We start from the raw sequence: 18660 nt of genomic DNA, 5'->3' as shown, positions 1-18660 counted from the left end.
GCATCCTGGAGCCTTGAACCCACTCCGGTCTGCCACGTGGGTGGCGGGGGCCCAGGTGCTGTCCCTTGCTGCCTCCCAGGGTGTGTTTTAGCGGGAAGCCAGCTCAGAAGCAGAGCTGGGACTTGAACCAGTCTCTCTATGTGGGCTGCAGGTGTTCAAGGCTGCATCTGATTCAAATGCTTGTCCCACCAGGCAGGTTCTGTCCCCTCCCCGCTGAGTGCATGGCACTGCCAGGATTTGGGCTTCAAATTATCCCTTGCTTGGGCCAGAAATCTTGGATTTTGGGGCATGGTGAAGAGATGGACCTGGAACCAAACTCTGCCATGAAGCGCCCAAGGTCAGGGCTGCCAGCCACTGCACCAGCCCCACAGGGAATCTGGGGTGCTAGGTGCACGAGGCGCCCCTCTGCCACAGCCCAGTCCCTCCCCCAGCCGCTCCTGGCCGGCTGGACCGTGCTGGAAGCTGGTGTTTGGATGAATCGGATTGATTCGTCCTGATTTTTTTTTTCCCTGTGGTGACTGAACATGAAGGTAGTGGCATTTCCAATCAGAAAAAACAAAAAGGAAAGTTTTTTTTCAAAATCAGAAGAAGTAAACAACCCCAAACCCTCTGTGGTCCGCGCTGTGAGCAGTCAGGGGAGCTGATGGTGTTAGAAGGAAGAGCAGTGGAGAGCGGAGTGCGGGGCCCAGGCCTGACTGGGTGTCTGGCTGTGCCTTGGCCTTGTCCCCTCGTGGTCCCAGAGGCCCTGAGCTAGCCGTGTTTCCTCAGAAGGCTGCTGGCCTCCGTGCTCTTCCCCTCCCAGCTGCCTCACACTCCTCGGCTTGCGGCCCCACCCCTGCCGCTGGCGGGCAGCGCCGGGCTCCTCCTCTGCGCGTGCCCATGTGCAACCTCTGCCTCGCAGGCTAGCTAATCCAAGATGCTATTCCCAGCTTGGGGGCCTTCCTGGATGTACAGGGGCAGACCCCCCACAAATCTGGCAGCATTTGCAGGTATGGGATGGGGGCACTGTTGGCCCCCAGTGCCACAGACCCCCCCTCCCAGGGAGATCCCCCTCCAACCCTGCACCAAGCCATCTTTTACCGCTTTTCCCAGGCGCATTTTCAAGAAGCTAGATTGGAAGTGGAGCAGCCAGGACTTGAAGCTGTGCCCTGGTGGATGCCGGGTTCACAGGCAGCAGCTTTGCTTGCTGTTCCAAGCCTCTGCCTGTGCAGGGCTGTTTGTAGACCTTGCCTGGGCACAGGTCCTTGGCACGCCTGTCATGCAGAGGCCCCCTGAGGTGAACATGTGCATGGGGGCAGGGAGGGGCCCCGAGGTGGGGCAGAGCAGCAGGCAGCCTCCCCCTTTCCTGAGAAGCTGGAAATCAGGACTTGGCGTCTTCCTGTTGGCACAGACACATGGGTTCCTTAAGTAGGACCAGGCGCCTGCGGCCGCCACGGGCCTGGGTCTTCAGGTCAGACTGAATCCTTGAGGGGCAGAGTGCCCCTCCCCCACAACTCTCCATGGCCCACCCACTTTCTCTGCTGCTGACACCCTGAGGCTGGCTGGGTGCCGGTGGGCACCTCCCAGGTGACCAGCAGGCAGCAGCCGCTGAGCCCCCGGCCCAGCCCAGCCCTGTGGTTCCCAGGGAGGCGCTGAGTGTGGGGAATGTGCAACCAGAGGCTGTGCCCCTCCCAGGGGACAACGAGGCTGTACTGACTCATGCCTGTGTGGCAGGAATCTTCCAGGAAGTCTCCCTCCCGGCTCCCGGGGTGGGGACAGCAGCTCCGCGTGTCACCGCGGGCTAACGGACAATTGCTCAGGGTTCATCCTGGGGAGGTGCTTCTAGAACCTTCTCTCGGGCCACCAGCCTCCCGTGTGTCCAGTCAGTGAGACGAGGCAGGCGCGCCAGGAGCCAAACTTTTGGAGCGTTCCAACCCGAGGATATCACCACATCCCGGGCCGGGGAGAAATGAAAGGCTTTGGAAGTCGCCAGGAATTTGACTCTGCGAGTTGGTTTCTGAGCGGCTGAGTTAAGTGTCTCCAAGTGGATATTAAAACGGAGCAGCGGCGGGGGCTGGAGGGGGTGGGGAGAGGAGGCCACGCCGTCCCGCCGGAAGCCACACGCCGGACCTCGGCAGCCAGCGCAGGGAGCACCAGGCGGTTGTCCCCGTGCGCACGGGAGGACTCTGGGGGCTGCCGGGTCCCCTTGAGTCCCATCCCAGCTCCGTCTTCCTGCCTGCTCGCTCCTTCCGCCCGATTTGAGGACGCAATGCTACTTGATTGCGGCTACACATGAGCAGCACATGGAAATGTGGTAATTTGGATACATTTGTGATTGCAACAGATTGAAGGCATTAGACCAAAGAGTGTCTCCCGAGGAGGAGGAGGAGAGAGGGCGACAGGGGTGAGAAGGGGGAGGACTCCTGTGAGCAGGCAACGCCAGGACGCCCGCGCTGCAGCCCAGCGGCTCCATAGGAATGGAGAGGGACCGGATCGCAGGTAGGCGGACGCTGCCACTGCCCCAGATGGGGAGCCCCTGCTCCTCACGCACCCCCATCCCTGACCCTGGAGTTTGATCCAGGCTGCAAGGGAACAACCCCCAAGGGTCACTTGCACTGGTTTCTGTGGGAGTTTTTCTTCTGCACTGTTCCAGGTTTGGGCCACACAACCGTTCCAACAGCCCCACGCTGTGGACGCGAGCCCAGCCCACCTTCCCTGGTACCGTAATGATGCTCACCTCCTCTTGCCCCCTCCCCCATGTCACTCCGTGTCCTCCCCAACCCACGCCATGGCCACCGTGCACACTGCTCAGACGCATGGCTCGGGGTGAGGGCGGGGCGCCCTGCGCCTGGCGCTGGAACCTAGTGAGGTTTGTGCACCCTGTGGTCAGGGCTTTGCTGCCAGCCGGAGTCCAGCTTCAAGGGCACCTCGGTCTCCTCCCCAAGTTGGCGTTTCTGGCCCTCCCTAGCTGTTGATTATAGAGACGGGGGCTCCCAGTGCCCAGAGGAAGCATGTGTGCGTGGGTGCGCACGCGCCTACGCATGCATGCACGTGTGGACGCGCGCGTCCATCTGGGCCTCGGCAGGAGTGGACATGCGCCCAGAGGGGCGGAAGCATGAATAGATGGGTTAGCAACTTGCTTGGCTTGTATTTCTCATTAAGACAGGCACCTCTGTGAGTCAGGTGCAGGGCTGCGCGCTGTGGGCTCTGCTGGTGGCCTGGGGTGACACGTGGGCTACTGCGGGGCTGCCCTGTCTGTTATTGCCACTGCGTGAGTGGTCGTGATCCTCTAAGGGACTGGGGAAGAGAAGCCCACCTCTGTGGATCTTCTGTAAAACACACCCCCCCGCCCCCGTGCTGCTCCTGGGGCCACTTGGATTCCAGAAGTGACATCAGGGCTTGGGTGGCAGCCCCGGAGAGAGGAAGTACCTGGGGTCCTGCTGATAGAATATGTTTGTGTGTGCGTGTGTGTGCGTGTCCACGTGTGTGCAGAGGTGAACACACACACAGGCACAGCAGTCAGACCCCAGTAAGGGGGACGGCTGTGCAGAGGGCCGGAAAGCCCATTTGTCAGCTTGGAGCTCAGGGGCAAGGACCCGCTGGGAATTACTGGCTGCTGAGAGAGAGACCCTCACAGACAGACTACCTTGCAGGCATGTCCCTCTGCTGGGCTGGTGGTGGGGCAGCGGGGTGGGCCTTGGACAGCCTCGGGTCTGACCTGAGGGAGGCTGAAGCAATGGGCACCTTTGGGACCTCCTGCGGTGGTTAGATTCAGGAGTTTAGCACAAGGTGCTGCAGAACTGGCCGGCCCCTGTGCCTCACGCTGCCGTGCCCTCGGGCATACCCCTCCCCATGCTCTCGTGCCTGTCCTGTTGGGTTGCGGTGTCTTTCTGTCCAACCTCAGTGTGTGAAGCTGTAGGATGGGAATGAATGCGCTGGCCAACCCGGAGTCACGCCTGCACCTTGCTGGGTGGGGGGGGTGGGGGGCAGCCCGGTCTCCCTTGCTGCCAAGCACAGGCGAGGGGCAGCAGGGCCCCGAGGCAGTGTCCTCTGCAGGATGGGCTGTTGGGCAGGCCTGGGCTATGGCAGGCTCCCTCACACCGGCCTGGGTCCTCTACCCCTCCACCAGGCAGCACCCATACCCACCTGCTCATACGAGGAGGCTGCCCACGACAGATGCTCCACGCTGGCTTCTAGATGTGCTGCTGATGCTCTTGCTGGCTCCTGGGCAGGTAGCTGTGTCCCCAGGGCTGCCCAGGATTGGTGGGAGGGCTATGGGCCTGCTCTGAGAGGCCACGCCAGTGGAGTGAGCCCAGCCTGGGGCAGGCGCAGCCCCTGGGAGCCCTGGGACCCACACCCTGCTCCCGCGCCAGGGCCTGGGGCTCCACACTTGGCTGCCTGGGGAGGATGCTCCCGGCCGGGGATTGTCCGCAGGGCCAGTGGTACTGCGAGGCACTGACTGACTGACCGGGGCTGGGGAGGCCACATCTCCCTGCGGGGTTGGAGTTTTCTGGCTGGGCTCCGTGGCTTCTGCAGCTGTAGCGGGTTCTATCTTGTTCCAAGGGCTTGCATCGTAGCAGGGAATAGTCTGCTGGGGAACTTTCCACCAGGGACTGTTGCTCAGCCCAGCGGGCCCTGGTGCGGGAGGCGGGGCTGGCCAAGTCAGGCCAGGGCAGGCTGTGGGGGCCTGATTTCCGGAAGCCAGAAGCCCTCGATGGAAGGCGGGCTGGCTGGCGTGCCTTGGCTTGCGGCTGCACCTCCCCAGCCTCCGCCCCTCTCCCGGGACCCCAATCTTCCTCTGCCTCTCCCTGATGCTGACACTGGGACCTGGAGGAAGACCACAGTGCAAGACCCTTCCCATGCTTATGTGTGCCAAGATTTTGATCCCCAAAGCGGTCATGTTCACAGGCCTGGGTGTGCGTGTGACCATGGCAGGGGGAGGGCACCCCCACTCACACTGGCCTCCCGTGGGCTTCCATGTGGCCGTCTGTTTGCATGACCCCGTCTCTCAGCCCCCAGCAAGATTCCAGAAACCACTGGGAGCTTGTCCCGCTGCCCTCTCTCCTGGCCCCTCACCCAGTGGTGGGGAGGCTGAGGCAGAGGCGTGCCAACCAGCCGTCCATCTGCCTGGCGGATCTGAGGACCGACTGTGTGCACTTGACACAGTTGTGAGTTAGACGGCCACGCACTGCGAGACTGGGGCCCTCTGGGTCACTGAGGCCATTGTGCTTTGAGGGCGTGGGCGCCTGGAGATGCTTTATATAAAATTCATGGTGGGGGCTTGCGTTGTGGTGTGGTGGGGCAAGCCACTGCCTGCCTTTAACACTGGCCATCCAAACCCGGAGAGCCGGTTTGAGTCCTGGCTATTCCTGTTCCGACCCGGCTCCCTGCTCCCTGCTAAGGCCCCGGAAAAGGCATTGGAGGACAGCCCAAGTGTCCACCCACATAGGAGAGCCGCGTGAAGTTCCTGGCTTCAGCCTGGCCCAGCCCTTGGGAGCCTGAGCTGAGTGCAAGCACAGCGGGTTTGTTTGTGTGACCAGCTCGTTTTGGGGGGCACTGTGTCCGCTGGGTTCACCCATGCGGGCTGATCCAGAATTCTCATCCTGGAACATCCAGTGTGGGACCCCTGCGTTGAGGGGTGCTGCCACCTGCTGACTGTTGCAGGTAACGCCGTCACGATCCTGGGTGTTGGTCCCTGTCAGTTCTGGTTGGTGCCCAGAAGGGGTCGCTGCATTCTGGGTCTTTCTGAGGAGCTGTTTTGTTTCGTTTTTAAGATCTATTTTTTTTTCTTAAAGATTTATTTATTTTTATTAGAAAGTCAGATATACAGAGAGGAGAGACAGAGAGGAACCTCTTCCGTCCGATGATTCAGTCCCCAAGTGAGCGCAACGGCTGGTGCGCGCCGATCCGAAGCCGGGAACCAGGAACCTCTTCCGGGTCTCCCACATGGGTGCAGGGTCCCAAGGCTTTGGGCCGTCCTCGACTGCTTTCCCAGGCCACAAGCAGGGAGCTGGATGGGAAGTGGAGTAGTGGGGACTTGAACCAGTGCTGACGTGGGAAGCAGGCATGGCAGGTCTGTTAACCTCTGCCCCACACCATCAGCCCCTGGGGCTGCCCGGTAGCCTCCCCCGTGTCTGCTGGCCGTGTTCCCAGCAGCAGTGCACAATGTCAACCTCCCCTCCTCATTTCACCCGCTTCGTCTTCTCTCGGTGGCGATGGCAGTCCTGCCGTCTGTGAGGGCAGAGTGAGTGTCCCTTCCCAGTGGCCTCCTGTGCCAGGCCCTCGGCCTCTCTGTGGTGGCCCCCTGCGTGCCCCTGGGAGAGGGGGTCCATCAGGCCCTTGGCCTCCCTGCTGGCCGCGGGTGTTCCCTGTGTGCCCGGGCAGGGACTCTTGTCCTGCAGACACTGTTCCTGCACAGCCTGCCTTCTCCCGGTCCAGGCCAGGCTGTGGGGATGTGGCCTTGTCCCACGTGCAGTTGGCAGATGTCCGCCCCCAGCCCGGGACGCGCCTCGCTGCTTCTACTGAAGTTGGGTCACCTGTGTTCCCCACTGATACTCCTGCGGCCGAGCCAGCGTTTCCAACTTTGCCACAGCCTTCCCTTCCGACCCAGGACAAGGAACATGGCTGCTGAGCCGCGCACAGGAAAGCCCAGGCCTGCTCCCCCTGGGCTGGCGGGGGCAGTGCCCAGCTGCAGCCCTGGTTGCCAGACGGGGCAGGGTGGGCTCCCAGCCTCCATGCCTTCCCGTGCATCAGGGCGTGGGTGGGGCACAGCACCCATTGCCTGCCCCCAGCCGTGCTTCTCTCGACCTTGTGTCCACAAGCGGCCATCCTCGTGGCCTCCCTGGACGTGGACACTCGTGTGGAACTCACTGGGACTGTGGCCCTGAGCTTTCCACCTTCAGGGCGTGGCCAGCTGCCCTGAGCGGGAGCCAGGCAGGCTCGGCAGCCCTATCTTTGCCTCCTGGCACTCGTCACCCAGGAAGTGCCTGCCCTGTGCACTCGCTCACATCCTTCTCCCTGCCCCGGCCACCCCTCGCCTGCCAGTCACACTCCCGTCACTCGTTCCCTTCACCCCTGCGGCCTCCCACCTTTGATGTGCGCTTTGCCCGCTCCCGGGATTTGGGCCTTTGGCTTGCTGCCCCCACCCCTGGCCCCACCTTGCATGTTGTACACATGGGAACTCCCCGGGCTGAGCCATGCACCCCTTAGAACTACTGCCCAAGTGTTGCCAAGCAATGGGGAAACATGCTGGGCCCAGGCCACTCCATGGGGTCCTGTGGGTGTGGGGGCCTAAGTGCATCTGCAGTGGAGGGTGGGGAGACATCCTGGGAGCCCAGCTGCCCCCTATCCCCGTGGCCTCGCTGGTGCGGACAGGCCAGGGACCTCTGGCCCCACTGGACACAGCGGCCCCAGCTCACCTGGCCCCACTGGACACAGCGGCCCCGGCTCACCTGGCGCGTGGCGGTCAGGGTCCTGCCAGCTGCAGGCCAGGGCTTACTGAGGTCTTGCTAGGCACTGGACAGCTCCGTGTATTCCGCCTCTGGCAAGGAGTGAGACACGGCCCCTGGTCACTGTGAACCGGCCAGCCAGCAGCTGTTCTGAAGTCGGGGCCAGGAGGCGTCGGACAACAGGGGGCCAGATGCTGGGGGTGCCTGGGGCATGAGACTAAGGGGAGACCCACCTGGGAGATGGCAGGGACATAGAATGACCGGAAGGAGCAGCTAGGCTTAGGGGACAGCAGGCGCAGAGGCCCTGAGGGGGCAGCTGGAGTGGCCAGAGGGCGTGGCTAAGGAGGCGACACGAGGTCACTGGGGACATGCACTTGTCCTTCTGTGTGACCTCAGTGGCCGGGAGTGGCTCTTCTGGGTGGGTGGCCCCGTGGTTGGAAAGGCCGCAGGCTAGATGATGTGGTGGCCAGCCCTGCCCAGCCCGCCCAGCCCTACCCTGCCTTGGAGGCCACTGTCTGGGTGCACTTGGGTCAGGCACAGGTCGGACCCATCGGAGCCTGGAGTCTTGCTCCTGGGCGCCCGGTGGCACATGCTTTGGCCTGCCATCGCCCTGAGCCCTCCCCCCCGACCAGCCATTGGGGCTCCTCCCTCACCATGGGCCCTTGGCTCTGGGTTGCTCTCATGGTTCTTGGAGCTTGGGGCAGCAGGAGGAGCTGTGCCCCACGGTGGGAGCCCAGCCAGGGCCCTGGGGAAAGCCAGGTGGGCAGGGTGGCGGTGCCCCCCCAGCCCTGGCCTCCCTGCCTGAGGCCTCCAGGACTGGCCCCTGCAACCATGCTGCTGCCCAGCCCTGTGCATGCTGCCCTGAGAGCTTGGGCAAGAGGCTGTGGCTGAGCGGGCGTTGGGGAGCGGGTGCCTGATCCCACACAACAGATGTTTGGTTGAAGCCCCCAGCCCCACATGGAAAGTTCTGGGGGCTGGGGCACATGAGAGCAGACAGGTGCTCAAGCAGCCAGGGGTAGTTCATCCTTTCTGCCTGTCTGTCCATCTATCCCCCAGGGTCCCCATACCCTGCCCTGGTGTAGGGGTCTGGTTCCTGGGGTGGGAGGCCAGTGTTCTGGACCACCCAAGGCGGGTGTCTAAGGATGGCCTTGGGGTCATTGTGTCCCGGCAGCTTCACACGGAGGGGGTGGGCTAGTGCTGGTGAGGGTCCGCCTCCCTGGTTGCAGTTTGCCGCTGCCCAGCAGGTGGCGGTGCAGGTCCTCGCAGCGCGACCACCCTCCCAGCCTTGGCGGGAAGCGGGAGAACCGAACCCCCCACCCCCCATCCGGCTTGGTGGGCGAGCCCTTGCGGTCCCCTCCGGACTGGGGGGCACGGCTGGACCTCGGACCTCCACCCTGGCCGAGATCAGAAAGGCAGGAAGGAAGGAGCGAGCTGTCTCCCGGACCTTGTTTCTGTTGTTTTGTTTTGTTTTGTTTTGTTTGCCTCAGAAACTTTTCTATCCTGCCTCTCTGTTGAGACATCCAGAAAAGGCGGTGGAGGGGGCCGTGTGCCCACCACCCCCTCCTGTCCCTGACCCCAGCCCTCTCAGGTTGAGTGACAGATGGTTGCCCCGCTCATGCGTCTACTGGGGCTGGAGTGGGAGATCTCGCTTTCAGTGAGGTTTAGTCATGTCCCCATGAGTGAGCCTTTGTTCCTGTACAAGCCTGTGGGCGCCAGAGCTGGCCTTCCCTGGGTAGAGACCCAGATGTGGGAAGCAAGCTGCCATCCGGGTCTTGCAAGGAGCTGCTAGGGGCCAGCACTGTGGTCCAGCTGGTTAAGCTGCCACCTGCAACACCCATGTCCCACGTGGGTTCCAGTTCTAGTCCTGGCTGCTCCACTTCCCATCCAGCTTCCTGCTGGCGCACCTGGGAAAGCAGGGCCGGAATGCCCAAGTGCTTGGGCTCCTGCACCCATGGGGGATCTGGTGAAGTTTCCAGCTCCTGGCTTTGGCCGAGCCAAATTTTTAAACAAAATTTTACAAAAAAAGAAAAGAAACTGCCCCCTAGTGGCCATGCCTTCCCACTGGCCTCCTGGCTGTCTGTACCCTTGCGCTGTCCCTCTGGCATGGCTGTGTGGTGTGTCCTCCTGAGGCTGCCACGTGTGTGCTGGGTGGCCTGGCCACAGTCATACCCTTTCCACGCCCAGGGACTTGCAGGTCCTGCACCCGGCAGGGTCACTGGGGCTGCAGCCAGGGAGCTGCATGACCCCCGGGGAGCGGACACTTGTTTGCTGTGGCTCTGCAGGCTGCACAATCCGAGGCTGCGGGCCTCGCCTGTAGAGGCTGTCCTGCTGGCTCAGCCCGCGGTGCAGGTGCAAGGCGCGAGGGCAGGACCGCCTGTGGAGGGGGTAGGCAGCGAGCACACCGTTTTGGCAGGAAGCATCCTTCAGTAAGGGTGCCCTGCTCACATTTTCTGTTCCATCCCCGTGGAGCTGGTGTGTGCCACCCTTCTGGCCCGGGGCTGGTTCTTGGTGGTCCCCGGGAAGCCTACTTAGCTTTGTTAGCCCTTTGGGTTTTGGCTGTGTAGGCTCAGTTGATGATGTCACAGGTCCCTGGTGATGATGTTACAGGCTGCTGGTGACGATGCAAGTCACCCGTGATGACATCACAGGTCCTGGTGATGACATCACAAACCTTGGCGATGACACCACAGGCACCTGGTGATGAACTCCACCTCCAGCCTCCTCTCCCTGCAGACTGAGAAGTCAGGTGGCGGGTCCGCCGTCCTAATCTCAGGGTTGTTGGCCGCAGAAACAGCTGCCTGCTCTCAGTCCGGCCTGCGGAGTACACGGGCGGGGTGTTAGGAGCTTGTTTCCTGCGGTGTTGCGACGTGAGGCCTCGCTGCTCTCGGTGACTCGGTGTCTGGGACCCGCACGGTCCCAGCTGTTGTCCAGTTGTTGTTGCCAGGTGATTTGTGAATCCTGGCGGGGCCCCAGCGAAAAGCCGGAGTCAGTGGGGTGGAGGGGATGAAGCGGTGGAGGTAATGGCAGAAGGTCAGGGAATGAAAAACAGAAAAGCAAAGTCAAAAGTTGTTTCTTTAAAAATGATCCACAGCTGGATAAACCTACCATGAGAAAGAGATGGAGAACTTAAATTCCTGGCTGTGGCTGGCACCATGGTATAGCAGGCTAATCCTCCGCCTCCCGTAGGGGTACTGCTTCACGGCCCTGCTGCTGCACTTCCCATCCAGCTCCCTGCCTGTGGCCTGGGAAAGCAGCCGAGGACGGCCCAAAGCCTTGGGACCCTGCACCCACGTGGGAGACCTGGAGGAGGCTCCTGGCTCCTAGCTTCGGATCGGCTCAACTCCAGCCGTTGCAGCTGTTTGGGGAGTGAATCATCGGACAGAAGATCTTTTTCTCTGTCTCTCCTCCTCTCTGTATATTTGACTTTGCAGTAAAAATAAATCTTAAAAAAATAAGTAAGGAAGCTGACAAGTCATAGCTCTAATTTTTAAAAGATCATTGATTTATTACTGGAAAGTCAGATTTACAGAGAGGAAGATCTTCCATCTTCTGGTTCGTTCCCCAAGTGGCTATAACAGCTGGAGCTGAGCTGATCCGAAGCCAGGAGCTTCTTCCAGGTCTCCCACAGGGTACAGGGTCCCAAGGCTTTGGGCTGTCCTTGACTGCTCTCCCAGGCCACAGCAGGGAGCTGGATGGGAAGTGGAGCAGCTGAGATGTTAACCAGCACCCATATGGGGTCCCGGCACTTGCAGGAGGAGTATTAGCCAGTTGAGACATCATGCTGGCCCCAAGTTCTCTCTGTTAAATGAATTGTGTAATTAAAAAGCAAACAAGCAAATTGCAGTAGGTAAACTGAATTTCTGGATTCTGTGAGCTACTCTGGCAAATGACTGAACCTGAAGAGCAGACGTGAGGTCTTCCGGTGGTAGCCAGCAAGACGTACGCACACGACTGTGGGCACCACATGTAAACACACACATCTGCACACGTGCACACAGCACGAGTGTAGGTAAGCACAGTACACACCTGCACATGTACCTGCACACACATGTATGTGGGCATCTACACACACGTGAGTATACATTGCGTATGCATGTGTGTACCTAATGCATGTGTGTGTGTACACCTGCCATACAGAGAAGCAGTTACTGCCCACGGGCTGCAGGACAGGGCATGAGAAGAGGGCTGTGCCCACACTGTGCAGCAGGCCTTGTCAGGGAACAAGCGGCCTGGTGGCAGAGCTGTTCTCGCCTGGAGCTGGGGAGAGGACGGGTCAGTCGCAGTAGCTTAGTGGGCACCTGGGGAACTCAGGAGGTTGTATGGGAAGGCTGGAACGGTCTCTAGGAGCTGTCCCAGAGGTCTGAGTGGGCTCCTAGCCCTGGCAGCCATGATGGAGAGGGGAAGGAGGCAGCCTGGAGCCAGGGAGGAGCGGCTTCCCTGCAAGGCCCGCATGCTCTCAGGGCCGTCATGCTCGAGGCTCACATGCCCTCAGGCAGGGCCGCCCCCGTGCACGAGGCCCAGCCCCACCACCCGTGTCCACCGTCCACTAACGTAGAACAGGTCTGTGCAGGTGGGCTTAGCACTGAGCCTTGTCCCGGCTGCTTCGGGGGCAGCCTCTGGTCGCTGGTTTCAGACCTTTCTTCTTCCCTGGGCCTGGCTTCTGTGCTCCTGACATTGTACAGTTTCACTTGGGATGTCTCTCCTTGAAGACTCGTGGGTGGCTTGTAAGGGTGTTTTCCACAGCTCTTCTGGAACCTTCTAAGGGCCACCAGCACTTGATGTCATTGCCGTCTTTCAGCACGTGAGTCGCGAGACTGGAAGGGGCGGAGCTGGTGAAGGTGCTGCTGTCCCGCAGGAGCGTGTGTCGTCTGTGGCTCTGTAGCTGTGGGCTGCATCCCGTGGTTTGCATTGTCAGCCCAGTAAAGCTTCGGGCACTCCGGCAGGGTGGGGAGCAAAGGGGAAGGAGGGAGGGAAGGACAGACAGAGATAGCCATCTTCCATCCCCACATGGCCACAGCAGCCAGGGCTGCACCAGGCTGAAGCCAGGAGCCAGCATCCCCATCCGGGTCTCCCACGTGGGAGGGAGAGGTTCAAGTCCTTGTGCTTCTGCTGCTTTCCGAGGTGCATCAGCAGGAGCGGGATCAGAAGTGGGGCAGCTGGGACTTGAACCAGCAAAGCTCAGGAATGGGATGCTGTGTGGCCTGCTGTAGCTTAGCCCTTGGCGTCACAATGTTGCCCCCTTATTGAAGTGTTTGGAGTTCTCTGCAGGGAGCCTGGACACAGAGAGCCCAAAGCACAGTGCCCCTGACCGTGGCTGCTGGGCAGTGGGGACCGCCAGAGCTGCCTCCAGGAGGGTGTAAGCTCAGAGATCTGAGTCCTGCGGTGTGACATTCCTAACATGGGTGACTGTGGTGCCGATCGTCTTTGGCTGGAGCTGGGCAGGGGCCGCCTGCTGGGCTGTGTGTGCGGACTGCAGCCCAGCACGCCTGGACTCAGCCTGTGGAAGCTTTGGTTGCCTGTCCTGCACACGGGGCTGTTCAGCCTCCAACTGACTGGCTGGGCTGACTGGGAGGTGGCCTTGCCATCCCCATTGAGACAAAGAGGGACCCCCCCAAAACAGAGCCCTTCATCTTCTCCAAGCTGATCCTCCCCAGGCCGCAGGGGGTGGCCCTGAGGGACTGGCATTGGCGGGGATCAGCTGAGTGTGTCTGGCTGAGTGTGTTGGTGAGGGTCCCGCCACACCACCCCTACAAAGAAGCCTGCTGCTGTCTGCCTGTGCTGGGCCCGAGGACGCCCTGGCTTCTCTTCACCCTGCCCACAGTGTGTGTGTGTGTGTGTGTGTGCACGCACGTGTGTGGTGCACACCCCCATGCAGAGGAAGTGAGGCACGGCCAGCTCTGAGGTTGGGGTCCGGCCGGCAGTGGGCAGGAAATGGGTGTGGAGGACAGGAACAGGGCCGCGCGCACCTGGGAGGGGCGCTGGCGGGATGCAGGGACCCGCACCTGGAGGGACGCTGGCAGGGAAGCAAAGACCCGCTGGCCGAGGTGGGGCCTGCTGGCGGGGAAGAAGGGAGTGATTTCTGCTGTAGGGGCCATGGGGACATACATGTGCGTGCAGTGCACACACCTGCCTGCATGTCCATGTGTGGGCATGTGTGTGCTCAGCTTGCATGTCCACCGTTGGGTTCTCCTGACTGCCAGAGAGAATTTCCGCAGCCTCGCCCCTTTCTCGGGCTGCCCTCAGTCCCTTCCTTGGACGGTGCACTCCGGGTGTACAAGCACACCCACAGGCGGATACACACACAGACACAGGCACACACACACTCAGATAATATGCACACACTGACACACACACTCCCATATACACACTCGGAGACACGCACCTACTGCTGTACACACAGTCGCACACACAGACACTCGCGGGAGTCAGGGCCCAGCGCTCCTGGGGGTCACCCCTGGGCCTGGCAGGAAGCTGGGCTCTGGGAAATGGCCGCCCCACCTTTGGCACCGATTCATGTTTTTGTTGCTGTGCGTGGAAGGGAGCCGAAAGTGTGGTGGGGATGGGGCGGCTCTGGCCACTGGAGCCCCAAGCATCAAGGTGCCTAGGCTCCCCGGAGCCTCAGCGACCTGTGTGGCCAGGGGTCTCCTGAGGTCAGGGGCAGCTACACTGAAGAGTTGGACCTGTCCTTGTGGGTGAACCATGGCCAGCTGGCGACCAAGGCCCTTCCCCGGCATCCCGAGGCCTGGCCAAGATCAGAGAGGGGAGGAAATGACGCAATCAGGGGCCTTGGCTGCTGCCCAGCCCAGCGCCCACTCGGTGGCCTGAGAGTGAACAGGGTAGAGGGCTGGGCCCGCAGGTGCTGGGCCCGCCACGGGGGTTGGCCCTGCAGTGGGGCGTGGGAAAATCCACGCTGCCGGCCAGTGTGTGCTGCTGTCGGGGCAGAGACAGTGCTGCTGGCAACGTCCAGGCCGGAATCACAGGGGACTCAGCCTCGGGCTTCAAGCAGGGCCGGCGTTTTCTCTTGTGGTTCTGGAGACTGTCTTGATCTGAATGTGGTTAGGCTGTTGTCCTCTGCGCTGGAGGAGTCTGGAGGCATCCCAGGCCTGCTCAGTGCCTGGCTACATCATGTCCTCCAGGGAGTCCCATCAGTTACAGGATTTAGGGCTCGCTCTACCCCAGCACACCCTGTGCGTCCCTCAATCATAGCTTGTGGCCCTGTGGGGTTGGGGCTTGACCGTGTCTTTTAGGGACTCACAACTCCATGCGTTGCAGGTGCCCTTGGCAGAGGTGGCTCTCCATAGTTCAGTCTTGATGGAGCAGGTACATAAGGGAGTGTGCTGAGTGGGCTGGAGGAGCTGCAGGGCTGGGGCTGAGGGGTTCAGGGAGGAGTTGGGGGGCAGAGGCGGGGCTAGGGGTGTAGGCAGGTCCTGGGAATGCAGGGAGGGACTGGGGAGTTCACGGAGGGGCTGACAGAGGTGTATGGAGGGGCTGGGGGTGCAAAGGAGCACGCTGACTCCTGAAATGGGACTACTGGGGACCTGGAGGGTGACGGGAGGTGACCCAGGACAGTGCTCCTGGTCCTGTTTGCAATGTGTAGCCGTAGAGCAGGCAGTTTCACAGCAGTGCGCTCCCCGAGCCTGGGGGACATTGTCCAGGGAGGCAGGAGTCCTGCTCATATCCTCAGGTTGCTGTTCTCAGACAGCTTGGAGGTCCAGTGGGGGGACGCTGGGGACACACGTCCCCTCTGCCAGTCCTCGCCTGCCCGCCTGTCAGGCCTTGTCTTTAGGCAGTCCCTGCCCTGTGTCATGGCCTGCATGTGCTCCCCCTGGGAACACAGCCTCACTCAGTGGACCAGGAGCCTGGACATCGCAGTGGAACACCATGCCCAGTGCCGGATGGGCTGTGGGGTCAGCACACGCAGAAGGACACACGTGCGTGCTTATGTCAGGCCCATGTACACGTATGCGTGTGAACGTGTCCCTGGGGGGTTTGAAGGCAGCGACAGGCCGTGAGGTCCTTAGAACGAGGGCCTAGCCGCAGCTGCTCCTCCTGTCCTGAGTGGAATGCCAGTGGAGTCCCCACAGAGCCGTGTCCCAGTGCGTGTGTGCCATGTTGCTGTGCGCACGTCTTCTGCTTCCGGCACCTTGGCGGACGTCCAGCGCCTCTGTTGCACCTGGTGCTGGCCTGAGCGCTTGAGGAACATGAATGTGCTCTCATCTGATGATGACCCCGTGTGCTTGGCTGTGACACCTGGTCTCGTAGGGTGGTGGGCCGAGGCCTCCAAGGGAAAAGGCACAGCCCAGTGTGAGTCTCAGGCACTCGACATGGTGTGAAGTGTGGCTGGCCCTGGCCGGGTTCTGGGTTGACTGTGAGCACCAAAGAAGCCTCAGGCTTTGGTCAGGTAGAAGTCCCACCCACCCCTCAGTGCCTTGGATTGGGCTGGAGTCCCCTCCATAGCCAGGGGGAGGGGCTCAAGGACCCTCGATGGTCCCCAGAGTTCATGGGTCAGGTTTAGGGCCGCTCCGTGGAACCTTCTCAGAATGAAGTCACTGTGGGGTCAGGTGAGGCAGCGGTAGCCTCCCGCTGACTGTAGTGGCTCCATCCAACACCTGTGGGGCCTGCGCTCCTTCCTGCCCCTCCCTGTTCCCCTGCAGGCAGGTCCAGGCTGACGTCTCTTGTCACACGCCTGGCCCCAAGCCTTTGATCCCAGTCCCTGATGCTGCCACCACTTCCGCCCAGGCTGGGCAGGACGGAGCCGCTGGCCCAATCGAGTCAGGGTGTGTCCAGAGGCCTGGAGACCGAGGTCCTTCTGGCATGGCAGGCTGTGTGGTCAGCTGGCCTCGTTGGGGATACACTGAGTGAATGGGCCTGCTCTGTCTGCTGGCCCAGCCGAGGGCCCATGTACAGTCCCTGTGCTGAGTGTGCCCAGCTGCTCTTTAGGCGCTGGTGGCCCTGGGGACAGTGGTGCCGCTCTCGAGGCGGCTGGGCACCCCTGCGGCCACATGCCTGGCTGCCTGTGGCCACTCACTGGTATCTTGGGCTGGCTGTGATTCGGTGCTACTCCCCCGCCCCGCACTATTCCGGGGATGGAGACCTTGAGCCCCAGGGGCCGCCTGCTCCCAAGCCTTCCCAGGAAGGATTCTGTGAGCAGCCACACCGGCCATCCTGAGGCCTTCCCTGGGCTCCTCCCATGTGTGTACACATGTATGAATGAGTACATGGGAGTGTGCATGTCTGTGTATGCACCTACATGCATGTGTTGTCGGGGTGGGGGGTAGCCTCGTGTCTCAGGAGAAAGTCAGTACTTGGTCATCTGGCCAGGGCACCTGTGACCCTGGGGGTCAGTCCCAGGGCTGGGGCTCCCCTCCTGGGTGGAGCCCCTGAAGGCTGTGTCCTTGGCTGACAGAGGCCAGCAGCTCTGGCTGCTACTGTGGGGGAAGCTTTTCCGTTTGCTCTGGTGGTCAAAGGTACGGGCGAGGGTCCCGAGGCAGCAATGGCACTTATACCAGAACCTGTGGGCAGCTTCTGTCCCTGCCCCATTCCTTCCTCCTGGCTCGTGGGTTGCCTGCCTGCCACCAGTTGGGGTTGGGCGCAGCAGCCTTGGGTGGGGGCTCAGGCTTGGGAGTGCAGGACAGGGGATGTGGGGAGCCGAGCCAGAACATGGGGGTTGCCTTGGGCCATGCGTGCTGAGGTTCTCAGCGCCCGGGAAGGAGCCCCTGCTGGCCACGCTGGCCAAGCGCTCTGGGATGGGGGTGAGCAGAGGGCGCTGCATCCTTCCTGACACACAGTGCCGTGGGAGGCAGGCTGTGGGGAGCACTGTGTCCAGCCTTTTCATCTGGCTTCTCCCACCCTTGGCTTGGCACCCTTCCTTCTGCCCATGGACCATCTGCTGTCTCTTTTCTTTCTTTTTTAAAAAGAGATTTTATTTATCTATAAGGCAGAGTTCTACAGAGACAGGAGAGACAGAACGCTTCTATCTGCTGGTTTATTCCTCAGCTGGCCTTGACGGCCAGGGCAGGGTCAGCCTAAAGCCAGGAGCCAGGGGCTTCTTACAGGGGTCTAGTCTCCCACTGCTTTCCCAGGCTCCTTAGCAGGGAGCTGGATGGGAAGCAGCAACTAGGACTGGAACTGGTGCCCATATGGGATGCCACGGTGCTGGCCCTGGTCCATCTCGACTTACTTGTGACGTATTTCAGAGCAGTCACCTGACACTTCTGGATGGTCATCAGATCTTCTATTTACACGTGCTGTCCTGTCCCGCCCCAACTCTGTGTTCACCGGGGATGAATGAGGGCAGCCCTTAGGCCCTGGAGGCCGCAGGTCCAGTTCCTGCCCCTGTGATACCAGGGGGGTAGAGGAGAGCTGTCCCTACGGAGCGGGAGGAACTATGTGGGGGTGCCGCTGAAGGGCACATTTACTCGGGTGCAGACATTGGGGTTCTTTGTTGTTGTTTTTGTTTTAAAGATTTGTTTATTGGAAAGGCAGATTTACAGAGAGAAGGAGAGACAGAGAAAAAGATTTTTCCGTCTGCTGGTTAACTCCCCAAGAAGCCACATTGGCCAGAACTGAGACACTAAGCCAGAAGTCAGGGACGGATGCTGGGTTTCTCTAAGTGTTCACACTCCTGGTCAGACCTCTCTGCTGCTGGCCCACGCACGGGCCTGCTCACGACTGGGGACACCTGCCTCTGTGTCTGCTTTCCCCTCCCACCCCCACACCAGGGCAGAGGGGCAGTGCCAGACCAGTTCTGTGGCTGTGCAGTCAAGACCAACCAGAGCCAGGCCCCAGGGCCCCATCTGGGAATGTCCCCACCCTATTCCCGAAGGTGAGAAATTTCTCTGTGTTGGGGAACAGCTGTGTGCAGGCTTGGCCCATCTGGCTCACAAGCCTGTGAAGCGAGAACGTGGGTGGGTGCCATTCGCTGCTGTGCCCGGCGGCCAGGCGCCCACGTCCTTGAGGCCAACACAGAGCCTGCTCCCCACTGGCTATGCCCTCACTGTGCCTCTGCGGAGGGCACCAGCAGGCAGGCAGACACAGGCGCACTTGCACGGTAGGAGGGTCAGGCCTCCAAGAGCATACAGCCTGTGTTGGGAGACCCTGGGGCCCTGGGGAAGGAAGACCGCCTGAGGCTGTCGCCCGTATCCCATCTCCCCCCTCCACCCCCAGCCCTGAGCAGAACCTGGAAGCCTGACCTTATCTTTGAGTCCCAAGGATGTGCTGCCACAGGTGGAAA

The 18660-nt window shown here is 61.3% G+C and overlaps 1 protein-coding gene across 2 annotated transcripts in view; it reads left to right on the top strand.

Moving 5' to 3' along the window:
* Positions 1–18660, top strand: part of SEPTIN9 (septin 9) — a 104574-nt gene that overhangs the window by 19222 nt on the left and 66692 nt on the right. Inside the window, exon 1 of one of the 2 annotated variants that reach the window (XM_058675356.1) lies at positions 2442–2478. The exons of the other annotated variant lie outside the window; for it this stretch is intronic. Coding sequence (XP_058531339.1) covers positions 2457–2478 — 22 coding nt within the window. The 5' untranslated portion in view covers positions 2442–2456. Of the gene's footprint in view, positions 1–2441; positions 2479–18660 lie in introns of those variants that run through there. 2 annotated transcript variants of the gene reach the window in all.

The sequence above is a fragment of the Ochotona princeps genome, chromosome 17, assembly GCF_030435755.1.
Source record: "Ochotona princeps isolate mOchPri1 chromosome 17, mOchPri1.hap1, whole genome shotgun sequence".
Taxonomy (NCBI): domain Eukaryota; kingdom Metazoa; phylum Chordata; class Mammalia; order Lagomorpha; family Ochotonidae; genus Ochotona; species Ochotona princeps.
This window is presented reverse-complemented; position numbering and strand designations above follow the sequence as displayed.